This window comes from Lissotriton vulgaris, chromosome 5, assembly GCF_964263255.1.
Source record: "Lissotriton vulgaris chromosome 5, aLisVul1.2, whole genome shotgun sequence".
In the NCBI taxonomy this organism is placed as follows: Eukaryota; Metazoa; Chordata; class Amphibia; order Caudata; family Salamandridae; genus Lissotriton; species Lissotriton vulgaris.
In genome coordinates this window covers 1673231950-1673250124 of record NC_141693.1, presented here as the reverse complement: position 1 = coordinate 1673250124, position 18175 = coordinate 1673231950, and the positions used below count along the sequence as shown (strand labels likewise).

At 45.9% G+C, this 18175-nt stretch overlaps 1 protein-coding gene across 2 annotated transcripts in view; it reads left to right on the top strand.

The window, feature by feature from the left end:
* MAPT (microtubule associated protein tau) overlaps positions 1-18175 on the top strand; it is a 1161691-nt gene that overhangs the window by 549515 nt on the left and 594001 nt on the right. For both annotated transcript variants that reach the window (XM_086923799.1, XM_086923798.1), the window contains one exon: positions 6580-6629. In XM_086923799.1, coding sequence (XP_086779925.1) covers positions 6580-6629 — 50 coding nt within the window. The remainder of the gene's footprint in view (positions 1-6579; positions 6630-18175) is intronic.

Below are 18175 nucleotides of genomic sequence, written 5' to 3'. Positions count from 1 at the left end.
GAAACATGAGGAATCGGTTTGTAATAAAACACCTTAAACATTGAATCTGAGGACCAGTCAGCTGCCTTCAGAATGTCCTCCAAGCGGGAACCCAATAAGTAAGCTTTAGAAGCCATCGCACCCCTCGCAGAGTGTGCCCCATAAGCAGAAATATCAATGCCGGCTTCCGACATGATCCACCTGACCCATCTGGCTAAAGTAGCAGCAGCGACTGGCTTGAACGGTTTTTGAATAGATATCAATAACTGCCCCAGAGGATCCGCCCTGTGTACACTAGTACGCTCCTCATAACATTTAAGACATTGAAGAACACACAGCCTGCCGTTATGAGGAAAGGCAGGATAATCAACTGAACGGGACATGGTCTTAGTACGTCTAGTAATGACAAAGGATACACCTTGGGGTGAAAACATCCTCCCAGCCAAATCCAAAGCTCTGACATCTGAAACCCTCCGACACGAAATAAGGCACAATAGCATAGTAAGCTTGACAGAAAGCTGTTTCAGAGACAAATCACCATTATCGGGCCAGGATTCCAACAAATTCAGAACCTTATTAACATCCCACATGGTGGAATACCTGGGCCGAGGAGGGTTGGCCACACTCACGCCTTTAAGTAACTTACATACCAAGGGATGCATCCCCACAGGTTTACCATCTATGTGGTCGTGACCAGCAGAAATAGCAGACCTGAAGTTGTTAACCGACCTGTAGGCCAGGCCAGAAGTCGCACACTCTGACAAAAAGTTCAGTACCTCTGTTATATTTGATCCCACGGGATCCACCTGTTTTGAAAGGCACCAACCCACCCACTTCTTCCACGAAGCAGAGTATCGTTTTCGGGTGGAAGGAGCCCACGCTTGCTGCATAAAGCTGGAAGCCTCTCGTGAAAGGCCTGCAAGGCGTTCATGTCTCCGGAGAGCGTCCATACCATTAATGACAGCTGGTTCTGCAGGACCAGGGGGTGGCACGTCCCCACTGGGTCCTGCAGAAGCGTTGGGAAGGCTGGGAGCCGGAAGGGGAGGTCTATTGACAATTCCAACAGTGTGGGAAACCACGACTGAGTCGACCAATAAGGCGTTACTAGCACCACCGTCGCCTCCTGTCGGCGCAGCAATGCCGCTACTCTCGGGATCAGTGCAAACGGTGGAAACGCATAATTCCTCTGATGTCCCCAATGATGAAGGAACGCATCCGTCCCCAGTGCCATCGGGTCCGGTCTCCAACTGTAAAACAGAGGAAGGTGGGCATTGAGGCGCGAGGCACACAGGTCTATCCGACATGGACCTCGTACTGACATGATCCGGGAAAACAGCGATGGATGGAGCCTCCAATCGCTGGAGTCCCGGAGAAATCGGGAATGCCAATCCGCTACTTGATTGAGTTTCCCGGGAAGGTATTCTGCCACCACGGAGATCTTGCGATCCAGGCAGAAGTGCCAGAATTCCTTCGCAATGTGCACCAGCATCCGGGACTTCGTCCCGCCCAATCGATTGATGTATTGCACCGCGGAGACATTGTCCATCCGAAGGAGGATACAACAATTGCTCTTCACTGGCGAGATAGATCTGATGACAAAGGACCGTGCCAGAAGCTCTAGACAATTGATGTGAAGTGATAGTTCGTCTGCAGACCAACGTCCTCCTGTGGCAAACTCGCCGCAGCGAGCGCTCCAGCCCCACTGGCTGGCATCGGATTCCACCACCACATCCGGGGCTGTGCCGAAAATAGCTCGGCCGTTCCAAGCCGACATGTGGTCCAACCACCACTGAAGCTCCTCCCTGGACTCGGAGGAGAGAGGGATCAAATGATCGTAGTGAAAGTTTCTCTGTAGGTAGAAGATCTTGAGCCTCTGCAGGGCTCTGTAATGCAAAGGTCCGGGAAAAATGGCCTGAATCGACGAGGCCAGAAGGCCCACAATCCGTGCCAAAACCCTCAAAGAAATCTTTTCTTTGGCCAGGGTAGCTGTGATCTCTCTCTTGATCGACCTGATCTTCGGCAGAGGAAGGAGAAGCTGGGCCGAGACTGAGTTTATCAGGAAGCCTAGGAATTCCATCTGCCTATCCGGTATCAGCACCGATTTCTTGGTGTTGATCACGAACCCCAGATTCTGCAATAAGGACGTCGTCCACTCCAAATGCGTGAGAAGGAGGTACCGGTCCTGTGCTAGGATCAGCATATTGTCTAGATAGACAATCAACCGAACTACCATCTCCCGGAGGCGGGAGACCACCGGCTTGAGTAGTTTGGTGAACACCCAAGGGACCGAGGACAGTCCGAAAGGAAGCACCTCGTAACGAAACCAACGCCCTTTCCAGGGGAACTGCAAAAACTTTTGATTTGATGGGCAGACTGGGACCGTCAAGTAGGCATCTTTCAGGTCCAGTCTGACCATCCAGTCGTTCTCCAAGAGAAGGTCTCGCAAAAGATGGATGCCCTCCATCTTGAAATGTCGATATGTGACAAAGGGGTTGAAATCCCTCAAATTTAACACGAGGCGCTGACCGCCTCCTTTCTTTTGAACAAGAAAGACGTTGCTGCAGAAGCCTCCCGGAAGGAAGGGTCCTGCAGCAATGGCCTGTTTTGTCAAAAGCTCGTCTAGTTCTGAGTCTATAAAACTCTGTTCGAGATGGGAAAAAAGAAGAGGACGGGGGGGAAGGGTTGAATGGGGCAAGACATCATCTCTATCTCGTAACCCTGGACGGTCCAAAGTACCCACACATCTGAAGTAAGAGCTGCCCAATTCTTGACAAAATGGCGTAATCTTCCCCCTAACGGAAGTAAAGGAAGAGAGAGACTTACCGGAAGATTGGTTATCGAAGTTCTTGTAGCCTTGATTGATTCCTTTGTTATAGCGGCCCCTGAAGCCGTTGTGAACGGGACGGGTAAAATCCGGCTTGATCCGGTTCTTGCGTGTACCCTCTTCCCCGTCTAGGGGCGTAGCCTCTTTGAGGACTGGGATTTGAGTAGCGGCCGGTCGAGCGTCCTCTGCCACGTCCGGCCCTACCAGAGACCTGCAGAACATGTTTCAGTGATGCCTGAGACTTGTCCAAAGAAGCAAAAGTGTTCACAAATTTTGCAATATCTTTAACGAAATTGTCCCCAAACTGTCCTTCCGCCAAAGGACCCGGCTCCGAGGAAGCCAATTCCACCAGTTGGGGGTCGATCCGGAGAAGGACGGACTTCCGCCGTTCCGAGGCAAGGGCACAATTCGCGTTGCCCAGCATACAAATGGCCCTCTGAGCCCAACCCGCCAGAACGTCGGGGTGTATGGCGGCACCAGTCTCTTGCGCCTGCAGGGCCAATTCCAGGATCTTGGCCAACGGGCCCGAAAGGTCGAGGCCTTATCTTGGCACGCTCTGTGTGCGCGATCAATCCCTTTCTTCGGATCCTTTTTATACTTTTTAAGAAAAGTGGTCATGGAAGGATCTATGTCCGGTGTGAGAGCCACTTTGTGGGGCAAATCAGGGCGCGGGCATTCAGATTTCAGGCGGGCACGAACCTCCTTGCGGAGATGAGTCTCCAGATAGGTCGCCACCGCAGGAGGGGGAACCCAGTCGGATGATCTGGGGTGGACAATGTCCGTCTGATCAAATAAAAAGGGAGTGGGAATGACCGGTGAAGTGTGCTTACGCTTTTTAGTGCGTTTGCGCGGGGCGGCATCCGAAGAATCTGTATCAGTGCCAGTATCCGTCGTGGTGATAACCAGGGGGGAATTGGGGGGAGGGGTAACAGGCTTGTCTTGGGATCGAGACTCCTGGGACTTATAAGGTTTGTCGTAAGACTGGGCATGCGGCCAGGAAAGGTCAAGAGCCGCCTTCTTCGGGGGAGGGGGGTGAAGGGGATCTTTTCCCAGAGCGGGTATCGGCTTACCCGGGACCAGCAGGTCCAACTTCTTGGCCAAAGGCGAGAGGGCCGAGGAGAGGGCTTTATCCTATTTGGCATCGAGTTTTTTGTCTATGATCTCCTCCATGGAGTCCCCTTCATAGAATTCTTGCTCTCCCTGATAACCATACACAGCATCCTCCTCTTCGCAGTACTCAGCGTCTGCCATCGCAAACAGGAATCTAAAATTCCAACTCTAATCCCCAGCGGGAAGCAAAGACCAGCCCAAGCAAGGGCGTCGAGGGTGGGGGGTGCCAGGCGCAGGAGCCGGAAATACCAAGAAAAGACAAGAGCAAGGTCTAGTCCCACTCTAGGACTAACGGAGGAAAAGGGTATGTCGCCTGGACCAATATAAGCTGCCCAAAAGCACGGAAAGCGCCCACGGATCCTGGCCCAAGCTGCGTCGATCCCCACTTCAGCCGGGGGCAGAGCGTCGATCTGGCACCTTCGAGAACTGCGCGTGCCAACACGGAGTGCGCGGGCTCTCCGAGACGTGCGTAAGGCCTCAACGGCTCCTACGTACGCTCGTCCCCGAGGGGGGGCTAACCCCTCACTAGTGCGGCTAGCCGAAGCGTGTGCCACGGGCAGCGACAACAGGAAGTCGGGGAAGGATAGGACGGGCCTAGGTGCGCAACACGCGCCACCACGGGGAAGCGGGGAACAGAGCGAAGCTCCGGCCCCAATCTAAGAGTAAAGCGGACAATGTATGAATAAACAGTGCCAAGAGAGCGTGAAGCGATCAATCAAGCCATGCAATATACATGAATAATAAGAAATAATAGTCAATGGCATCAACCAATATAAAAGGCATAAAGCACAAGCAATAGAGCAAACATGAAAGGAAAGAGCACTTATCTGGGCTGCGGAGCAGCAAAGAAAGAGGAGGCCGGAGTAGTGTCTCCAGGATTTATAGACATGATACCTTTGTGATTGGTTGTTGTAAGAGAGGCGTGGTGGCTGCTGATGTTGCAGTAAAGAAATGAGAAAGCATAACCAGAAGCTTCCGGTCCTGCCATAGTATCCAGTGGCACAGTGAGCAAGGGACCCATGTCTGGGCATACCCATCCCACTTAGGGTGAAAAGTGCTATGCAAACAAATGAAGGACGGAATGCTGAATAAATCATACATTCTCCCCCATTCAAGAGATCTTGGTTAAATCCATCATTCTTTTGCTCACCATGCCACCCCAGTTTAGACCCAGCCTTATGCAAATCAGTCTTGATCCTATGCCTCATGGGAACAATCCAGACGAACTGCCAAGCCAGGTCCTCCCTGGACCGGAAACAAGCATCCTGGACCCGTTATCTGGGTATTACCCATCATCAGCCAGGCTAGCTTGAAGCCAATGGCACAGTGAGCATCAGACCCATGTTTGGTTGTCTAGTTGCTTAGGCCAGTCTTCAATGAGGGCAGAGGGATTTTGGGGAGCATTCATGAAGAATTTTCTCTTGAGCGTATTTAGCATCAGGTGATTGTGAGTTAGCCAAAGTTGAGTTTTCAAAAGAGCAGAGTTGTGTTTTGATATTATCCGGTGAAGAAGTTTTTAAGTATAGTTGAGTATCATCGGCGTACATGTGATATTGTAGCAGTTCAGAATTTCGGTGAGGGGTTCCATGAATAAGTTGAAAAGCGTGGGAGAGAGTGCAGATCCTTGAGGCACTCCAATTGAAACCGGCGTATTATTAGACAGGGCATGGGTGATTTGATTCTTTGTGTTCTGTTATGTAGGAATGAGGCAAATCAAGTTAATACTGGGTCGGATAACCCCATCCTTTTTTCAAGGAGATACATTTAATTGTCATGTTTGACAATGTTGAATGCAGAGGAGAGATCAAGAAGTATAAGTAAGTATAAGTTCGTTCTGGTCAAGTAATTTCAAGGCATCATCGACCATGTGTGTTAATGCGGTTTTAGTACTAAGGGCCAGATGTAGGTATCCAAATACCGGTCGGAAATGGCCGAAAATACCGATTACTAAGGGCATGTATGTCAGCAACATGTGCACCCATGCACAATTGAGGGGTGCAACAGGGTGTCAAAGTGACACCCTGTCCCCCTTGCAAATTCGGTAATTTTACCGAATCGCTATTTACCGATTCGGTAATTGGCATTGATTCATATGGGCCTCAAGGCCCATGGAAATCAATGGCAATTCCTAATCAGTAAATACCGATTCAGTAATTACCGAATCATTCCGATTCGGTAATTTCAAAAGTGAAATTACCTACATCTCATTTACCTACTCTTAAATACCAAATCAGTATGATTCGGTATTTAAGAGTAGGTAAATCGAGATTACCTACATCTGGCCCTTAGTGTGTCCAACCTAACACATCTTGCCAATGCTGGTCTATTTAACATATTTTTGAAGGATAAAGTCTGGTTCAGATTTTCACTAACATCGTTCACAACAGGCACTGTCTGTTTTTCAGCACAATACACAGGAGACACAGAAATATTTAAATAACTGTTGCTTGAATATTTCAAATTAATTCATGAATATAAGTTGTAATTTGTATGTAATAATTATTTTTCCTATTTATTAATTATGTTTATATCGGTATATGTTGATGATTAAAAACAATTATGATTTAATTTTATTTAGAGGAAAGTGGTAAATGAAAAAGTGAAGCAATATGTGTTATTTATTAGCTGATATTTAATATTTTATTTTTGCCTTTACATTTTTGCAGCGCATCATGATGTTAAAAATCAAACTACCTCTCAAGAGAAGCCCACAAAGGTGAGCACACAGTAATATTAAACTACTGATTATGTATCGGAATCTTTAAATTATGTGTTAAATTGTATATAGTTTGATGTTCAGCCACATTTGTTATATTGTATCGTATTGTTAGGAGTCCCACCTGGAATAGGGAGCAACATGAAGCCATAAATCGTATTATATCCTAGGAGGCAACCTCTTGACCAGTGTTATTTCATAAGCTCCCATTAGCCATCGAACTATGATTTGTATTTTATTTTTGTATAGTTCGAATTGTTTATTAAATAAACAACAATAAAACTCCCTGGACCTCTACGCATGTTATATATAATTCAATACATCACAATGTTTAAAAATCATTTTTAATAAACAGAAAAGACACTAACATATATTTACGGAAGTAAATATAACCGTGCAGCCTGACCCATGCTAATTTATCCATTTGCAAATATTAGGTTAAACAAATTACTTCTCAGTACTTGAGGAAATGGATAAATAAGACGTATAATTTATATTGTATTTGCACATAATGGATATATGCTTTGTGTCACTTCTCTGCCCACTTAGAACCTTTATTATTTTTCACTGGCAAATCACCTGGCTTAAAGTTAAAGTAGTTGCTGAGCGCCTCCAAATCTAGATTAGCTGTCAAATAAAACTTCTTGCTTGTTGTTGTGCCTAATAAGTTATTAAGATGTGAATATGTTTTTTCCTTTCACAATTTACCAAATTCTGGATATAGCAGTGTTCAAAAGCACTTTTCTATAGGCCTTGAGATAGCATTAGCTGTCTGTTAAAACCTCATGCCATCACTGTAGCCCAGCCTCAGACAACATGCATGTGCACATGGGCACAAAAGTATACAAAAAGTAATGGATGGAATGCTTGAAAAAATTTCAATGACTGGTAATTACTCGGGCCGCATCTCAATCCATTGTTATTTTGCACCCCATTGCACCTTCATTTGGCCCTAGCCATGTGCAAGTCAGTCTTGACCATTCTCCAATGGGAACAGTTCTGCCCAAAATGGCTAGCCAGGTCCTCCTGAACCAGAAAACAAGCAACCCATGGCTAGTTTGTCTCTAATTAGAGCTCATCAGCTAGTTATAGCTTGGTTCCAGTAGTACAAAGTGCATTGGACCCACGTCTGGGCATACCCGTCCCACGTAGGGCAACACACTGAAGTCACACTGAACAGGTCTTGGGTTGCTTGCATTTCAGTTCAGAGAAGACGTGGCTTGGCAGTACGGGCTGGTCAAGACTGATTTACATTTAGCTGAGTCTAATCTGAGATGGCATGGTGTGCAAAAGAATGATGGGCTGGAATGGTACCATGAGCAATTGCTAGTGCATTGGCTAATAGAAAGCATCCTCCTGTCACCTTTTGTGTGTTTTATGTAGCACCCTAAGTGGCCAAGTGAATGCCCTGACATAGGTCCATTGCTGATTGTAAAAAGAAACAAAAAGGTTGGGGAGGGCCTAAGGGATTTTTAAAGACCAGGCAGAGACACATTCCCTAACTGAATGCAAAAAAACAAGAGTGTCAGAGGGTCTACAAAGTCTATGTGTGGTTAATTAAACTAACAGAACAGTGTCAACTCATCTAACAGTGATAGAAAAACATTGGTGGATACCAGTGATCACTCACAGGATATCCATCAGTCACCACTCGGAACCGCCCTTCATCATTTGGCATTCTTGTTGGCCACAAGAATTGGTACACCACTGGTTCAGATGGGGGGTCAGTTGGTATAACCTCCTGAGAACCAAGTGATGGCCAATAGTGGTAGAGTGTCACAAACTACCCATCAATTGAATTAGTGGATGACTGATTTGCAGTGCTGTGAAAAAGGGTGTGATCAGTGAGTGAAAAAATGTATAAAATTGGGTGAGGGAGCAGAAATAAGACAACTTTATTTGGTTCTATGCTCGCTCCACCAATATTAAAAGAGCAGCATAAGTAGATTTAACAAATATCTACTCAGATGTGGAAGTGGTCAACATGTTTCAGCAATATACTAGGGACTATAGAGTCCATTGCTTTCATCAGGACCGGATTATATCGAAATGCTACTGCAAAAAGTGAGGTGATAGATTAAAACAGTGACAGAAAATTAACATTGCTGCAACATGAAAAAAGATAACCTGGTTCTATAGGTGTATTCTTTTGTTCGCAGAAGATATAATCGTCACTACAAGACAAGAAAAAGACACAGACTAATACACGTAAAATGACCACATACATATAGACTGCACATCATGTGGATATTTCACATCGAGCTATAAATCAGTATTCTTGATTTGATCACACATTGGTTCTATATTGTATCCGCATGTAGACATATAAATATGATACTCTCATGTCAACAAGGTTGTAATGGCGGCAAAGAAGGTTCACCTGCACCGACCTCTGATGAGAGGAACAACTGCCTCGAAACGCGTAAGGTCATAGGACTTTAAAATCGGATGAAACACTGCAATGTCGGAATAAATGTTTTGGAAACACCTGTGAGTAGTGTGCGGCCTCAAATCCGAGTACCCAAGTAGAAATACAAATCAAGGCGGCTTCGGCCGTGGAGGGATCGCACTGCCTGGAAAAATCGACGGGACCGCCAGAGAGGAAGTATGCCTCCTTGATGTGGAATGAACAGGCGATGAAATAACACTGCAGCACTTCACTCGGGAGCCTAATGCAAGGTTTTCAAAGTGTCCTGAAATTTAGTGCAGGAACCACAACCCACTGGACGGTAGAAAATGAGCCTTAAAAACTACATTATCCAAAATGCATCATGGCCAATGAACGCTATTTAAAGCATGAGAAGTGCAAGCAATAAGGTTGTAATGGCGGCAAAGAAGGTTCACCTGCACCGACCTCTGATGAGAGGAACAACTGCCTCAAAACGCGTAAGGTCATAGGACTTTAAATCCGGATGAAACACTGCAATGTCGGAATAAATGTTTTGGAAACACCTGTTGTGAGAAGTTGGCCTGATATATGATGCTCACTAGTTCTAGTGATCACGTTGTATCATGCCAAGCAACCCTTATGATGATCGGTTGTAAGTCAACCTTATAGACCAGTTATCCTAGTGGTAAGGTGGACAAAGCAATCTTAGGCTAAACTCTGAAAGGCATGTGAAGCCAGCTGTATTACCATACACAACCCCCTTGAATACCAAATGAAAGGACACCACACAGATATATATTGAAAATATATATATATATTTATTAACTACAAATATCCCCTGAACTCTTTATGAGCACAGAAGCACAAGCGTTAAACAAAATACAGTTTAAAATACACAAAAGTTGCACAATATGGATGAGCCCTAGGGGCCACCTAAACCATATACTAAGAAAGTGGTATAAGAGATACCAATCGGAAAGGAAACAGACCTAGGGCCTTGGGAATCGCTGGAGCTGTTCGGGACTAGCAGTGACTAAGTCGGGAAAGGCTCGCGGGACTCGGGTGAAGTGTTTAAAGTGCACACACTCACCAATGTTAAGTCTATGGTGCGTAAAAGTTGTAAAGTTAGTTAGTTCGGAACTTTCCGAGTGACCTAGAAAGCTGAAACTTGAGACACAGGTCCTAGAGGTGTGTACCAGTGTGGGAACACCGGCGTTGCTGAGTTACCTCACCCACAGGACGAGGGTGCATAGGGTCGAAGTAGTGTCGGGTTTCGTCACGCTGGTCGATGGTGCTTGGAGCTGGAGATGCTGCAGGCGGCTCGATGTGAAGAGTTCCGGTGGATCCAAGGGTGGATCTGGAGATGTGAAGACCTGAAAGCAGAGTGGACAATGTTCAAAGTCACTAGCCAGTGACTACCGTTGAACCAGATTGGAACCAGGCGATGTTGGGTGCAAACAGGCGTTGAGGTGTAGCTTCTCTCTGCAGCCACGTGGACACCGGGGGTCGAGGACGTCCAGGAGTTGGTCAGGAGCTGTCCCACGCAGGCTTCTCGCTGTTGGCGGTGTCGGCAACTTGTTTAAAGCAAACAGGCCTTGACTAATGCAAGCCACGCAGGAATCAAAAAAGGCTTATCACTCGGACCAGCAAGGTCAGAGCGAGTGCTCCTTTTCACAGGAGCGAGGGCAAGTCTGAAGCTACCAGACCCGCAGTGTAGTTTGTCGGTTTCGTTGCCAAGATGGCCGCTGATCACGTGGCTAGTGGCCGGGATGGCGCGTCGAGTGGCACAATGCAAAAGGGCCCCACGCAGATCGTGGAGATGCTGGGGGCTGATCTTCGGTGCAAGGGCTGCTCGGTGGTGGGGGTTCTCAGTCCCCAAAGCACAATGTCGAGGGTGCCTCTGATGCTGCGCAGTCAGCTTTTCGGGTGTCTTCCAAGAGGTCCGGTCCCACGTCTCTCGGTGCCTCCACGGGTCCCTTCTTTGCAGGGACTGTGGATCGGGCTGTGAGAAGTCTGGGAGTCTGGGTCTTGTCAGGCTCTGGGCTCGGGCTCCGGCAGGAGGCGGCGGCAAAGCAGACATCGAGGTGCTGGTTGGTGCCTGTGTTCACAGGGTGGCCACTCCTAGGCCACAAGGGAGATGCTCTTCAGTCTTCTGTGCAGCAGAATGTCGAAGTCCAGTCGTCTTCTTCGTTTAAAGTTGATTCAGGATGATCTGAGGTGCTCTATCACTGCTCCCACTCTTATTCCCAATCTGAGGGGTGGATCACCTGCTAGGTCCCTCCTCTGGGTGGGACCAGGAAGGGGGGCGGTTACACCCCCTTTCCTTTGTCCAGCTCCTCGCCAGGCCTGGGTCTGGAAAGTCCCAGGACCGGTTTGGACTGGCTTATGCACGGGGACACCTTGTGTGCCCCGGGCGTGTCTCAATCTATACAGCCCTTTCCTACCCAATACACAAAATCCTGTCTGGGGTGGTGCTCGTACCTCCCAAGGCAGGAAACCCTTTGTCCAAGCCTCCCTCGCTGGAAGGACTCCCAGCAGCAGGAGGTCAGACTTGTGTCTGTGGTGGCAGCATCCATTTTGTGATGCTGAGGCTCTGGTTAACTTTAACCGGGGTTAAGGCTACACACATGTCGTGTCCCTCTAGAAGGGTGAAATGCTATCCCCATCGACAGAACTGTCGAAGGGATAGTATTCCAAATCGTATGACACCTTACTCGACATGTTTTGAAAAAGCCAAACCAAAGTTAGCATACAACCGCGAGGATTATAATGCACTTAAGAGTATATGGTATGGCAATATCACGGAACAGCTAAGGGAGTGGTTCCCGACAGCTGAAGACAGGCTCAGCTCATGCTAGAGCACCATCTCACATATTTCCAAGCACTCTGCCTCCAGGATTGATGAGGCCTTCCATAGGAGTGGCTGAGAGGAACATATGTGTCCAGTTTAGGTTAGGTATAGGGATACTACACCTAAGCAAGAGGTGATTACACCAACTTGCCCCAGCTGAGTGATCAGCCAGTTGTGTCAAATATGGAGGCCAGGCCAGGGGTGGCACAATACATGCTGCAGCCCCTGGTAGGCCTTGGAAACACCTATGCCCTGGGTACCTAGGGTACACTGTTACAGGGGCCAATAAGGTGAACCAGTTCCAATTGTGTATGCACCTAAGGTACATGGAGTCCATTTTAAGGAGAGAGCAATCAGCCTGTGGCCATGAATAGCAGGATCCCAGTCCAACTATGTCAAAAACCAGCTAAACACCAGGCAAAAAGTTTGGGGGTAACCATAGTCAGCTATCTACCTTCCTACATAACCCACCCCCCCCAAACGAAAGGAGATAAGGCTATCCTTGACCAGGTAAGCCTATATTGCCTAAGTGGCCATATAAGGAAGAACCAGCTCTGGCTTGGTTACCCCCTGTCTCATGGCCCACTAAGCAATCCCTCGCCCTAAGGGTATCTGAGGGTCTCCACCATAGGGAATCTCTACCTGTGGTGTGTCTTTGCAAAGTTAAAGGCTGGTGTTGGACTCCTCTGTAGGACTCAGCTTCCTCCAATCACTCTCGACCATATGTGCCTTTCTTTCCTTGACTGAGTTGCACTGTGCTCTCAGGGTCAACCTCTGGCTACCTAAAGCTGGAGGCTGAGTCTCTCTGTTTGGCTTACTGGAGGGACAGTTCAGGTTTGGGCCCTTAGGGTCCCAGGTTTGGCTGTGCCCAACAATATCTATCTGGGGGAGGTCCCTAACTACTTTTAAGGGGGATCCCTCAGGAGTTTTTAAAGTTTTCACCTCACTAGGGCTACTAGTTTTGGTGCCCCTAATCTGTTGATGGGGGTGTTTTATTTGACAGGGGGCCCTTTGGGGCTCACTATCCTTCTTGTCCTCTGCAGCCCTGGGCTGACTAAGGCAAGGTAGAGAGGGGCAGGTTACCTGCTCCACACTGGGTCCCACCTGAGAAAGGTCCACTGCCTTCAGAGGCTCTGTCAGGCCAGGCCTAACAACCTCTGGGATAGTTCCTTCATCAGGGGTAAGATCAGTTCCCTGAGGAGGCTGATCCTTTCCTAAAGTCTGGTGGGAGGGAGCTTTCTCTTCCTCATCAATGCTCTCAGTTTGGGTGGAGTGATCCATCATTTCAGGCTTTACTACCCAGGTATCAGTTTGAGTTTGGGCTGTGGCCATCACAGCCCCACCAACCTTTTCAGGAGGAGACTCAGTTTGGGTATGGGCTGTTACCATCACAGCCCTGCTACTCTTTTCAGGTGGGAAGTTAGCTAAAGATGGGGCTGAGATTTGCTCAGCCCTACCAACCATTTCAGGAAGGACATCTTGGATTGGGGCTGTAACCATCACAGCCCCACTAACCTTTCCATGGAGATTTACCATTTTAGAATGGGTTTGTTGTTCAACCTCAGCCCAGGCTGATATTTCCAAATCATTATCCAGTAGGCAATCTACAGGCAAGTTTGCTGACACTGCCACTCTCTTGGGGCCAGCGACACCTCCCAAGCTAAGATTGACTACTGCCATGGGATGTTTGGTTTCTATGCCATTAATGTTTGTCACCTGATATTTGGCATCAGGTAAAAGTTGCCTTGAGGGGACTAGACATTCAGCCACCATGGTGATGCTAGCCCCTGTGTCTCTGTAGGCCTCAACTTTCAAGCCATTGATGAGGGGCTCCTGTCTATACTTGCTCAAAGTGTTTGGGCAAGCAGTGAAATCGGCAAACCCCATGCCAGTCTCATAGACAAGAGTATCTGAGGTAGGGGACCTGGTTAGGCCAGAATCCACCTGAGCTCCAAAGGTAAACCCACCCAGATTCCTGGGTGTGCTCCCACTTCCTGGGGGATTACTGCTGACAGTAACAGGAGGTGTTGGAGCTGGCTTTGGAGGTATATTCTCTTTATTGCCATTCTTGGGACAACAGCTGTCTGTTTTGTAATGCCAACTTGTTTAAAGGTATGACAATAAGGCTTTTTCTGGGTTGAAGAAGTGTCTTGGGGCCCACCCCCATTCTTGGAGTTTTGGGGCCCTGGGGAAGTCTTTTCCTTACTTTTATCCCCACCCTTCTCTTGAGGCTTGGTAGTCTCTGTCTTTTGGTCACCACCCTGGTTCTTAGGCCTGATCCTGGTTCTGACCCATTTGTCTGCCCTCCTACCCAATTCTTGTGGGGAGGTCAGATCAGAGATAACCAGGTGCTGATGTAGATATATATATATATATTTTTTCATGTTTGTTATTGGTGTATGTGATTATATATGTATTTACATTTTTAAATATATTTCTAACAATTTATAATTTAATAAAATATTAATTATTTATTAATAATATTAAATATATATCATACTTTATATATGTGTTTATTTTTTTACATTATATGTAATACTTATAATTGTAAACATTTTCTAATTATTCTAACAATTTTTTTAAATTATATGTAGTATTTCCTTTATTGTACTTTATTTTTTTAAACATAAAAAAACCTGATATTTTTAACAACAATATTTTACACAACGATTATTTTTTCCCCCCGATATTTTTGTACTTACCAAAATGTAGATAGGACTTCGATATTCTTGACATTGATATTTTTGCATCAATATTTTTGTACCTCGATATTTTGGATGTCGATATTCTGTCAGTGATCCAAATGTATATAGCTGGGTCTTATCAGAGGCAGCATTGTGGGCAAAAGAATGATGGATTAGAATGCTACCCTGAGCGATTGCTAATGGATAGAATAATTCCAAGCATCCTCCCATCAACTTTTTTGTGTTTGATATACACATGAATAAACATATAGAAAGAGGCTTTTGGTCATCTTCTTACAACCATTTGTTTGTTTGGGGTGAGCCCTCTTCATGTTCCCTGCTCTCATGTTGGTATCACCCAGCATGAGAGGCAGCGCCGTGATTAGCATGAGCCACCTAGGGCGGCACTCACTAAGTCCCCATGATGCTCTGCTTCTTCTCCACCTGCCTGTAAAGCACAGCTCGGGTGGAGATATTGAAGTGCGCATGATGGTTTGACCGGCCTTAGATGGCCGTCCAAACTGTTATGTGCACTTGAATCAGTGCCGCCATTCCTCCTCCTTCCTGTGGGTGTGACGCCATGTGGGACTGGACGTCTACGCCCTCGGCTCAGCTACAGGAAGTAAGCGAGGAAAAGTAAAATTAAATTAACCTTTGTTATTATCATTTTATTTGTCATTTTTCACTGCTCAAACGCAGTGGGGCGACGCTCCTCCGCCTTAACGGAGGACCTTTCACAGTTCTAACAGCCATCTATACTTCATAGAATTTCTGTACTTCTCTAAAAATTGAAGATAGAACACTTTAAATACGCATACTATTTTTGAACATGCAGGTAGAAGAGTAACCAGTAAGACCCTCTCGGAATGATTTCCTTCAAACATAGCAAGTCCTATGTCAATGTAATTCTCCCACACCCATTGCCATCAGGAGTGCTATGTTTTTAAGTTATGATCCTAAGAACAATGACGCATTGACTTTAGATTTTATACCATTCTGTTCCTTGGCTTGGCCTTGTACTGCGAGTTTTATGAGAGTACAAAAAGTCTCAGATGTTTTGTGCCTTTGTGTGTCAGGCTCTCACCATGTGGTCTGCTACCATGTCTCCGAAAACCTCACTAACCACCACAATAGGCCTTACAGAAACATAAAGGAACACTTTGGTACAAGCATCTATCATACATCCAACACAGCACAGTTAAGCTCTCGAGCCAGCTATTAGCACCAACCACAAAGTATACAGTATACATTACTTAAAACGTCACATGTAGGTGCCATAAAGTGAAATACTCTGTTTTTCCTTACAGCTCCAATCACTGAGCCCCCACATATGCATGCAACCAAACACAGAAGCCTGAACATCTCACATGCTTCCAATATAGCACATATAAGCAATGTAATCAGTGGAGATGTTGCTTTCAAAACTTTTAGCTAACTGAACTGAACCACAGAACATTATAGTGAAGTCCTATCATTATTAATTCAGCAGATAACATTAAAGAACATCTTCCCACACATCAAACGAAGCACCAGTGTACCTTATAATCTATCAGATTGTACTGAAATGCTCTGTACGCTTAGAGAGACAACTTTGACATGAGGCATAGGCAGTAACGTCACAGACAATTTAACTTTAAACACTGGGCAGGAAGCAAATAGTAAAGCCCGCTGACCACATCTCTCTCATGCTTAACCATACATTCCATCTCAGAAAGACATTGCCATCGAACCATGTAACATGACCACTTATACACTTCATGTAATCAAACACAGTGGTCAGCCCATGCTTATACACAAACTACCCAAAACGCATCCCCATAAGATTACTCATACTAGGTTTCTGTAGAGAGCCACAGTGCTGTGAGGCCCTACTAATAGCAAATATGTGCTCCTCACATCCTGTTGACATAATACGTTTTGTATAGGGTCACAGGTTATCATCCATATTTTTTTTTCAGCCTTCCCCAGCTCAACAGTTGAGGCTTGATTAGCAAGGTGCTTGGTTTGCAGGTCTTGAAAGTTCTACCTGAAGTACACATGCTTTACATGCTAAAGATACACACTGGTGGGGAACCAGAACAGCACATATCTGTGGGTCATGTGTATCCCTGTACCTCCATAGTGATGGACTGCTGCTTCAGTTGATTCTTATTCAGATCTCTACCATTGACTCATCTTTTTAAATTTCATTTGTTTATCAGCTGTACTACACTATTTTAAAAAGTTAAATTCAACTGGTAAACTCAGCCTATCATCTTTCAAGGTTGATTAAAGTAAGTAGCTTTAAAGTGTGCTATGCTACACAAGTTATTTACAGTAGTAGAACATGTGAAAACCTTCAGTATGTTGTTCTATATAAAAGAAGCATTAGCAGAGCCAACCGCTCTGGATTTAATGTGCTTACTCATGCATAAAGCAGTTGTTAATGCTTTCGCACAGTAAACCAAACCTATTGACTTATTTATGGTTTGGTTAGATTGCAAACCTAAAAGAAAAAAGGATCTGGAGACAATCTAAGTATTTTAGTCTTTTTTAAGATGAAAAAGATGGTTCTGCTCTTCCCAAATCTGAATTTAGGGTTATCCAGTATTGGGGTATCTTTATTAGATTCACATGTTTGAATCATTCCCGTCATGGAAGTGGGAGTGCAACGGTACCATAATCAAGCAGTAATAAAAGAAACTTGTCATAGGCTAGAATGACACTTGGCCCTCAGTTTACTAGCCTGTCTATGTTCTTTTATAAAAAAGGACCAACCTTGAACTATAGCCCTTTAGCTGCTAGCTCCCTCTAGAACACTCCCACGAGAGGCTGAATCCCTAAGATTTTTGCTGCATGTTGTGTGTATGGGAGCCTTCCTGAGCTTAGCTTAGTTTTTCTCATATTTGAAAGCTTTATTCAACTGAATATTTCTAATATGTCAGAGGGTAACGGCCTTTTTCGTCTGTGAATGAAGGTCAGTATTTTCAGCACTACTATCCTCCACCAACTAGGTATTATCAGCAACAAGAATACTATTCTGACCCTCCTCCTAAGTGGGACACCTCACATTTTCTTTGTTCTTTGGTGCAGGATCTCCAGGCCAGTCTCTCTAATTATAGGAAGCGCTTCCCACAGCCTGCTGGATAGCAACATATTCAACCACTGCCGCCACTGCGTGCTACCCCTCTGGTTCCGCCACGTTTTTCTCTGCCAGTTACACCTTGGATGAATGCAGCATCCCATATTGCATTACCACCTAGGAAGGACTCTTCCTCCTGGGATGAGGATAGAGAAGTGGGGGAAATTCAGGACATTCTACCACCTCCTGATGAATGGAATAACTATGTAGTCCTAACTCCATTCCCACCTTCACCTCAGCAGACCGACTCGCCTCCAGGGAAGGTTTTCATAACCTGATGGAGAGAGCTACAACAAGGTTTCACCTTCCGATTTTAGTGAAGCAGTCTCACTGCCTCCTCGATGATTTCAAAGAGCAGGCCAGGCGATCGGTTCGCTCTATACTAATAGTTGACTAAATTTGGCAAGAGGTAGTAAACATAACGAAAAAGAAATGCGTTACTTACCTGTAACTGCAGGTATCCAGTATTGGTGTCTTTCATAGATTCACATGCCTGAATCA